This window comes from Colias croceus, chromosome 21, assembly GCF_905220415.1.
Source record: "Colias croceus chromosome 21, ilColCroc2.1".
Lineage (NCBI taxonomy): Eukaryota > Metazoa > Arthropoda > Insecta > Lepidoptera > Pieridae > Colias > Colias croceus.
The window spans coordinates 7,528,120-7,538,910 of NC_059557.1; the positions used below are offsets into that span (position 1 = coordinate 7,528,120).

A 10,791-nucleotide genomic window follows, 5' to 3' on the forward strand; every position below is an offset into this window, starting at 1 on the left:
CGATATCTAATGCAAACAAGTTTGTCAACATTTGTAGTAAACGAAATGAACTTTAACCATTTCTTCGATTTGAAAGCACTTGAAGAGAACATAAACTTTAATATGACGAAAAATGGTCGTGATATCAAGACCAGTGACATCAAAATTAAATTTAGCAAAAAATTCTGAAAATTACTATTATCGAACCACATACAAAACTAAGAATTGGGAGGAAGCAAAAGCTATTCTTCAACACAAAAAATTACGCGGCAATACAGGCAATCGAAAAAAAGAAGAAATTAAATTCGAGCAAGTTTACAACAACAAAATATATACACACGTAAGAAGACATAAGAAGACGTAACAGAACGTAAGAAGCATGATTTATTGCAATTATTGGAGGCTATAAATCTTGTGCCAAGATATTATGTTTTAAGTTAAGTTTTTATAATGATTTAATTTAATTTTTGTATTTTACCTTAAGGTTTACCAAGCCTGTGAGGGCCGGTATTTCAGTTGTCACTGATCTTAGGAATAAGTACTAAGTGAAGCTTAATTTCAAAATAGCGTATTTCAATCCCGACTTAGTCTGAATCTACGCCTTAGTGCTGCCCTAAGCGTCAAAATAATTAAGTGACATATTTCTTGATCTTAAAGCAATTTGTTGACAAAATAATTAATAATAGTGTAAATTTCGATTGGTAGGTAACCAAAAAGAATTACTTTGTGTCTTTGTAAGTATTTTCACTGTTTATTTTAAGTGGATTTTATAATTAAGCTAAATTGTTACCTAACCTAAAAATATTTTCAAAAATCGTTTAAATAATTTAATAAAGATATTTAATTTAATTTTTAAAACAAAACGTAAGGATTCGTTTTCTGGTTCAGAAAACTATGGATAAATCCAAACAAAGAAGCCCTAACTTCACAAGTAGTGAGTTGGAGGTTCTACAAAAAATATGAATAAAATAATTTAAAATTATTGAAAATAAAAAGAGTGATGCGGTATCCTGTCAAGCAAAACAAGCGCAATGGAATAAGATTGCATTAGAATTTAATTCCCAGAACACCACAAACAGGTACCTATTTATAATGTTATTTTGCATTTCTAATACTAAGCATACACTAATAATAAATAGGTATATTTATTTTCTTTAAATCAATGGATTATTTTTAATCTAGGTGCAGCAAAGTATTAAAAAAGAAATGGGAAAATATGAAAAAAACTGTCAAAGATAAAGTCGCTGGCCATAGGAAACATGCCATGGGTACTGGAGGAGGACCACCGTTACCAGATCTGAAAATGGAACCCTGGGAGGAAGAAATCTTAATGCACATAAAACTGACAGCTGTAGGCCTTCCACCAGTATTTGATGATGACAATCAAGATGGTACATATCCTATAAAAGCTTAATTATTTTATTGCAACAATGAATTCAATCTATATTTATTAGATTATAATTTATTATGCTTGTTGTTTTTTTTTTTTTTTTGTTTTATATAGAAATACAAGTCATAGAAGTTGGTGGGTTTGACCCTCTGATTGAGGCTGTTGCTGTTGAACCTTCAGACACAGACACAGACACATTAAAGGTGCATATTGATTGATATTAGATAAATGTTACAATAACGTCCTTAACATATACTTTGATAAATTGATTTGCATTGTTTTGCAGGATTTACAGTGCAAAGAAGTGACTTTGAAAGAGCGAGAATCCAGCAATAACAAAAAAGGTAAAAATGATTGTTGCATTCTTTAATAATATGCGGTCCCTTAATATTTATAATTTTAATTTTTAGGTTAATGACAGTTTGCAAACGGGAGAAACTCAAGCTGACCATCCCAGGAAAAATATAACCTTTACAATAAATTGGGCTACGTACACTCCAGCTATGTTGCGAAGTCCCTTGACAGAGACATTACAGGTACTTATATGACTATCCCTTTATATGAAGCTTTTTTCTATAATATCTTCAATGTACAGACTTTAATTATTACTTTTTTATTATGTGCATAGATAAGATGTATTATGTATGTATGTTATGTATGTAATAAGATATATTAAACAGTGAAATGTTCATCATCCGCAAGCGGACGAGACCCGCGTGCAGACGAGAACACGTATGACAGGAAAAGGGCCCTAGTACCTTTTCTTGCATTCGGTCTGATTTGGGAATGTATGCAGTGAAGCATATTTGATATTTTTTCATAAAAATGGATGCCATACGATTCTACGGTCTTATATACCAAATGAAAGCAAAGATGATGATGATGAACTAGCGGGGGATGATCCGGATGATCAAGACTATGAAACCAGTGGGAATTCTACAAGACGAATAAACGTAATTAATTACACCTCTGATTCTGATGAGGATTCTTCAGGTGAAGATGAGCAGGCCTCTGTTGATCCCTTAGCTGCTGGTCCATCGCGTTCGCAAACCAAACGCAAAAATATACCTGTCCGTTTATCAGACAATTCTCTAGATTATAATGAAGGGAAAGCACACATAAGAACAAGAATTACGATTGAAAGATGCTTTGGCTTATGGAAGCAGAAATTTAGGTGTCTTTTGAGAGGAATGTACATGAAGTTGAGTACAGCCAAAACAACTATTGTAGCCTTGGCTGTTCTACACAATATAGCAATAGATATGAATGAGCATATTGATATTGTTGGATATGTCAGACGGCAAAGTCAAAGACTACACCCAAGAGATACGACGATAGGAGCAATAATAAGAAATAATTTTATTAATCAGCATTTTTAATTAAAATAACTCATAATTAAGTATTACAATAAATAACTAATCTAAGATTTCTTTAACAGTTTTATTTCTAATTCCTTCTTCTCTTTCTCAAGTAATAATATATCTATTTTAATTTTATGGCGCAGCTCCTGATGAATAAGCTGCTGTGTGTGGTATTTCATTTTTATTTTATGCTCTTCCTCCAGCATTTTCAAGCTACGCTTTTTAAGCGTTAAAAGCGTTTTAAGCTTACGCCTTCATGCCTTTGCTACTCAATGGATCGGTCATCATTATTTATTAGTTTTGCATGCTCATTCATCCAGAAAAAAGTACTGCCACGAGAGATAGAAAATCTACATTAACACGAGTGGAGCCCCGGAAAAAGGTATTACATACTACAATATTGGGAAAACGGGAGAAGTTACTCCATTTTTTAAGCTTTCTTCGCGTGTGCAGCCTTAATAGTTAAAGCTACATAGAAATCATGTACGACACAAATGTTCTTAAATTATTATTATTATATAAAAATAAATTCCTAAACAGCATATGTCTCTCTTTTAAAATTGACTCACAATAACACGTGAAACTTCAATAGCTTAGCAATTCGGAGCTTTCTGATTATATTTGTTTACTCTTACGTTTACAACACTCTCACTCATTCCTAATTAAAAAAAGTTAACATTATTACCTATTCCTGTGTTGTCCAGAGCATTTCAAGCTCACATAAATGTTGAAATGTGTAATAGTGTAGAGTCAATAAAATATATTTGTAAGTAAATTAATAAGGGCAGTGACCAAGCTACATTTGCTTTGAGAAATGAACATGATGAAGTTACAAGATTTCAGTCAGGCATATGTATAAGTTCTTCAGAAGCTGTGAGGCGGATCTTAAGTTTCAACATTCATGAAAGATACCCACCTGTGACTCATCTGGATGTTTATCTTGAAGGTGGTCAACGTAAATATTTCAACGCCGAAAATGTCACAGAACGGTTAGAGAACCCTAGACAAACAACTTTATTAGCATTCTTTCGACTTTGCCAAACTGATGATTTTGCAAAATCTCTTTTATATGAGGAAGTTCCATCGTATTATACCTACGATAAGCAACGAGGTGTCTTTAATCATAGACGCTGTGGCAGGCCTGTAGATGGCAAGTCAGGTATTTTCAAAGAACATGTTCTTGGTAGAGTATACACCGTTCATCCTAACAACGCTGAGTGTTTCTATTTGCGATTATTATTACATACTGTGCGAGGACCAACCTCATTTATAGATTTGAGAAAAGTAGACGATGTTGTTTATCCCAGTTATCATGCAGCTTGCCAAGCGCGTCATTTGCTTGAAAATGATCAGCATTGGGATGACGCTTTAGCAGAATCCTGTGTTAGTGATAATCCAAGACGGTTACGTCATTTGTAACATTACTTACATTTTGTAATTTGTCAGATGCTGTACAATTATAGGAAAAATATAAAGACAAATTTTCAGAAGACTTTCTTAGAAATATGTCTAACAATGATGAAGGCACAACTAATGATAATTTCCGTGATCTTGCCATAAATCAGTGCTTATTAGCTCTACAGGATGAGTTAACAGCAGTTGGCGGTAAATCACTATGTGAATATGGTTTGCCAACACCAACCTGATTCGGAGAGGTAACTAATAGAGAATATTCCGCAGAGATTGGTTATAACTTAATGGAACTGCTGACAACATAAGAAAACGGTGTCCCAATGATGACTGCAGAACAACATTCAGTTTATGACCGCGTGTGCGGAAGTATTAAAAATAATTTGGGACCAATATGGTTTTTAGATGCACCTGGAGGAACTGGGAAAACCTTTTGAGGAAAAACGGCTCACACTATGTTCAAAATACCAATAGATTTAGATCGCACGGAAAGTCCAACCTGTAGTATTTCAAGAAATAGCGACAAAGCTAAGGTATAACGCGAGTGTAATTTAATCATATGGGATAAATGTACGAAGGCCCATCGAAAAGCAGTAGAAGCGGTAGATAGAAATTTAAGGGATATAAGACAAAATGATCGACCAATGGGCGGTATCATGGTTTTATTTTGTGGTGATTTCCGACAAACCTTACCGGTAATACCACGGGGAACCCGAGCTGATGAGGTTAGGGCTTGCCTGAAAAGCTATATGTGGCGTGATATACAATCGGTGCATTTGACTATAAACATGCGAGTGAGAACTGGAGATAACCCGGATGATATTCTGGTACATTATTAAAGATTGGTGAAGGTACCTATCCACAACTACACCAAGGAAAACTTATTCTGACGCCTGAATTATGTTGTAGGTATAGTGCAATCTCAACCACATCTTATATCGTCGGTTTACGGTGACGTAACAAATATATTAAATAGGGACAATTCTTGGCTATGCGAAAGATCTATTTTAACTCCTCGCAATGACCAGGCATCTGAGATTAATAACAATATACTGTCGAATATTCAGTGGGAAAGCAAAGTTTATGTTCAATAAATAGAATGGTCGATGAACAAGGAGCAACTAATTACCCGATAGAATTTTTTAAATTCTTTAAATATTACCTGACTTCCTGCTCACGAAATTTGTTTAAAAGTTGGCATTCCGATTATTCTACTCCGAAATTAAAGACCACCACAACTTTGCAATGGAACTCGACTAAAAGTAACCCAGTTGCAACAAAATATAATCGAGGCTCAAATTTTAACAGGTTGCGGTGCAGGAGAATCCGTCTTTATCCCCAGAATACCCTTAATACCAAAAAATTTTCCATTCCAATTTAAAAGGACGCAATTCCCAGTATCGGTGTGTTATGCAATGACAATTAATAAGGCTCAAGGGCAGACTTTTCATGTTGCCGAAGTACATCTCGGTGTCAGTTGTTTCTCGCATGGTCAGTTATACGTTGCACTTTCCCGTGTTAGCAGTACTTCATGTTCACGTGCCGGACGGGTCAACTTTCAATATAGTTTACCCGGAAGCTTTGCGCTAAAGTATTTTAGTTCTATAGGTACTTAAGCCTCATGTGAACATGATCTAAATAATATTACCAATACATTTTAACTTAATAACACACAAGGAGTTACACGCTGACGGAGTCGCGGGCACAGCTATCTATACTTTTCTGCCGGAAGTCACGGCAAAAGCTAGTATATAATAAGACTATTTAAATTTTAAACGATATAAATATAATTTTCTGAATAGGATCACGTAACTGATTTACTTACAAAGGAACGTTATGGAATGAACTGCAGACATTTGAACGAAAGTTATGTAGTGTTGCTATTTTAAAATAACATTTGGCTGCCTAAAGATGTTTTAGCTAATCAAAAGATAAACACTGTTTTATAATAGAGAAAGTTAGACACCTCTTTAGACAGCGTTTAAAGTTCTAAATGCTGTTTAACTAAACACGTTTAGACATTGTTTAATATCTTTTTTGTAATAACACTGTTAGTGTCCCGATTAAGGGCGATCGGGTCATCCCGATCTGCCTAGCTCCCTAAGCGCCCTGCAGATTGGGTAATGTAATAACGTTTAGGGCGGTTAGGGAGCTCAGTTGCCGCGCGACTAGTGTGTGGAGTGGCTGTAAGTGAGTACCGCGAAGCGGTCGTTTGTTCCGTCGCCTGGCGCGTGATTTTCTAGTATCTACCATGGCGTGCAACAAGGAAAAGGAAGTTTTATTGTGCATATTTGACACGTATAAAGACATGCCGTATTTGTGGCAAAAATAACATAAAGACTACATGAATAAAGACATGCGAGCTGAAGCCTTTAAAGTTATATTGGGAATTTACAAGAATTTTGACGAAAACGCTACCGTAAAAACAATAAAAAAGAAGATTGAAAATAACATCAAATGATCAGTCGCTTTTCACACATCATCATCAATCACCAATTCATCTACCGCTAACCATCACCGTCTCACAAACATCATCCTTCACCATCTACATCAAATGATCAGTCGCACTTCACACAGCATCATCAATCACCAATTCATTTGCCGGTACCATCACCGTCTCGCAAACATCATCCTTCACTATCTACATCAAATGATCAGTCATTTTTTTATCATTTTGATTATATAATGCTAAAATACGAATCCTATTTTTTTTTTAATTTTTGTACAGATGATGACGATGAAAACATAACAGCAGACAGCTCTGACAGCGACTCTGATAATGAATCGGAAAGAGAGGAGAGTGACTCAAGCCAGAGCGAAAACGAATAAATCATATTGTTATTCTCATTATCATTTTTTATCAAGTTTATATTATAAATATTATTTATCAAGTAACTAGTTCATTTATTGCTTATTGATTATTTAATTATATAAATATATAAAATTATTTAATAACATACTTATTCGTTTCATAAATATTGATACTGAATGTTTATATCAACTCAACTCTTTTATTGAAGCGCAATCTCGAATAATTAAAGACACGTCATTTCCTCTCAGGTGAAAATTTGTGAGCTGATTGTTAATATACTGATGCGATAAATAAATAAAATCAGCTAGCAATAAGTTGAGGAAAACCTAGTCAGCTGATGCATATAAATTGGCAATAGATGCTTCTGTCTAACTCCTATGTCTTTCAAAGTATCAGCTGACGGTTTTTCCACCAAGATACAGCCAGCTGACCTATATATTTATCCACAGTTACATTATAAGCTATCGTCAGGTACATTTTTGTTTGAGAGGAAATCACGGAAAATATTTTTTTTTTCATGTTCGAGACACCAGCTGACGTATAATAATACACCATGTTGTAACCAGCTGATTATTTTTTTTCGTTGAGATATTGGGTTAGCTACAATATGACAAATTTTTAGCTGAGATGTAATGAATGAATGTATTTTTTTTCCTACGTGCGTGGGAGGCTACAACCGCTCTTCCCCCCAACCGAACTCCAGCTGACATTCACGAGGCTTCATAATACTATACTTTGATGCATTTTATTAATTACCGCTTGAGAAGAACTTGGTCATAAAATCTGTTGCTGGCTCCCGGACCAAAAGCAAAAGCTTGCGATCTACTAATCAGTCAACAAACAAACAACGGTTTGTTAAGAAAAATATTGCGCCAGCAGAAATAATTGCAGCCGAAAGACAAATGGATGAAAGCATTTGATCATATGAAATCTATAACACAAAAAGGAAATGTTGATGAGTACGACCACTTTGGATTAATGATAGCAGCCAAAATAAGAAATATGAGAGGATACTTTCGACAGAGAGTCGTTGATGAATGACATTCAAAATTAAGTATTTCTGTCGATTACGAGAAATCGTCGTGTCGATTACGAGAAATATTGCCGTTCAGTTGAGCGCGCGCTTTCGACGCGGATGGACGTATTTTAGGGTTCATCGGGTAATCAAGAAATCGTCCGAAATGGAAACCGAAACTTTTAATACGAAATTATTTATAAACGAAATAGAGAAACGTCCTGCGATATGGGACATGACAAGTAGAGATTTTATTCAGATAGGAATGTAAAGAGACGGGCTTGGGAAGAACTTGTCCTCATATTCTGTGTAAGAGATGATAGTGAAGAAAAGAAGAAATTATTATGTGAGTACATATATTTATTTACATGTTTGTGTTACAAATTAAATGTTGTGATCCAGCCAATCAAGTTTACCTTCGTTATTGAAATAGTTTGTTAGATGTTCTCCAACGCCCAGTATAATGTGAGGTTAGATTTTCCAGTTGTGGTGTATACAGTGTATCGTCAAATTGTAGCCATTCCTCATTACATAGAAATGATTTAATTCAATGATTAAAATATATAATGATTTAATGTTTATAAATTGATAGCCTGCTTTACGTGGACTGTTTTGTTTAAGTGTTTTTAAGTACTTGTCTATTTGAAGTCTACACGAGAATCTTATGGTGATTCAGCAGTTGGATATGTCCAAGTAAAACGAGATGGCGACATGTGTTGTTAAGGCTCGGATTACACCTGAACATGATGTGCGACAAAAATGTTATGCTGTTATTTGCACTTGCAATGATACAGACGAAACTATTCTCTCTGTTCAATATGAAGATTGGGCTGCACATTTAAGTAATTATTTTTTACTTGTTTAGGTTCAGTGACCTACACTAATTAGGCACCTGATTTTTTCTATAACTTTTTTGGTTTCTCATTTCTTTTGTTTTATGTGGATGTAATCATGCTATAGCTTTTTTAGCATGGCTAAATCGGCGTAGTGAAGATCCATCAACAACAAGCATTGAGTGTTATTGGAAAAAATCTAAATTATCATCAATTGGTACTAGTAAGAAGTTTATAAAAGACAAAGAAATGTATAAACACCTAAACATGAGCTTGTGCTAACATCTTTGAATACTGAAAGCTTACTCACAGTAGCAAAAAATAATTGCACTTTGGTTGGTTATACAAAGAATCATTTGATGAAGTTTTATAGAGCGCCAAGCACTGTGGAAAAATTGTCAATACACAATCTTCTGTCTACAAGCAAAGCTACAAACCCTCTTGATTTTAAAGAACATTGCAAACTTATAATGACTGCTGTAGAGAACTGCAATAGCTATTTTTGAACAAAATCACTGCCTATTGTGGCATGAGTTGAGTCATGCATTGCACATAATAATAATAAAATTATAATGTATAACGAAATGGAAAGACATGCGCGAAATTTTTTTTGTAAGCACGGAGCATAAAAGTAATCATGAAGGGACTACGAGTCGCCGCGTTAGTACAGTCAAATATAAGCCCGCCGATCAGGCACGTTACAACAAATACGACCAACTACTTAGCTACTATTGTTGCGAACACAAGACCCTGAGATGGTACAAAAAAGTAATTATACATATTATGATTCAAATATGCCTAAAGCCCGTCCAAGGAGAAGAGATACCAAATGTAAACAAACCACAGTCAAGGTCATTCGGAATAGCAGGGGTGCGTAACCTTTTTAAAGTTGGATTTAAATATATTTTTATTAAATATCCGGCAAATTGTAATAATACAAAAAAGGATAGTCTATTTTATAAATTTTATCATAATTTGAATTATTGTATAATGTAGTAGTAACTAAAACAAGAAATTAACTAAACTTAAACAAGAAATATAAGAATATAAGAAATATAAGACATAGTCTAAGACGGCCCTGACAATAACAAAACTTTAACAAATAATTTGTATCACCACGAGCGCGTTCCGAAACAGAATAAATCTTTTTAAAATTGCCGGCCGAATGTTGGCGAACCCGGCTTGACTTGTCATGTGAACAACCGGGAGAACGAGACATTACGGCAACTGCACAAGATGGAAAGAGATAGATATTAGTTTGTCAACGCCACAGTTGTTTTCAAGGTGAATGACCTTTCGTATCGCTTCTCGTTGGCCTTCCTTTAGTAAATGGATTTTTATTATATAATAAAAACAATTCAATATTATCATTATTTTATGATTACAGAAAGAGTATAATTGAAACTTTACTGCCAATGTTACTATTACGGAACTTGCTCGGCCTCTATCGGAAGTAAAAATTCATCTTCCGGCGAACTTGTCGAAAAGAGAAGGGAAGACGATAAGGAAGAGGTGTCGAGTTTGCTATAGCAAAGCGCAAAAAAGCGTGTCTGTAATATTTGGTTGCCCCGATTGTCCAGGATTCCCAGGACTGTGCCTTGAATATTTCAGGGAATTTCACAAATATTGAATTGGGAATGACGATTGTTAATATTAAACTTATTTTAAGTGTGATTTTTTGAAAGAAATGATTAAAATTAAAATCAACCAAGCTATGCTTAATAGCCTTAGACCTGAGACTTAATAATTATTAATCAATCTTAATAGAAAATAATAAATAAATTAAATTTAAGCCTTTTTATGTAAAACTAAGTTTAATTTCTCTTATCATAAGATTGTCAAATTGTTCAATTTACTAATCAGTCTTAAGAAATGATTTCTTCATGTCAAATTTCGTTTTATTTACTTCTTATCACCGTTTTTCAGTACCTCGAGAATGTTTTGCATTACTATATACAGGGTTACAGGTTAAGTCGACCTATTCCTGTTAA

The 10,791-nt window shown here is 34.4% G+C and overlaps 1 protein-coding gene across 1 annotated transcript; it reads left to right on the forward strand.

The window, feature by feature from the left end:
* Nucleotides 1-960: 960 nt before the first annotated feature.
* LOC123701178 lies at nt 961-6,969 on the forward strand (the record flags this gene model as incomplete). Its single annotated transcript, XM_045648575.1, has 5 exons — nt 961-1,058; nt 1,162-1,370; nt 1,484-1,572; nt 1,656-1,713; nt 6,869-6,969. Coding segments are annotated over 5 exons (555 nt in total), but the record flags the coding sequence as incomplete, so codon positions are not given.
* Nucleotides 6,970-10,791: the final 3,822 nt, after the last annotated feature.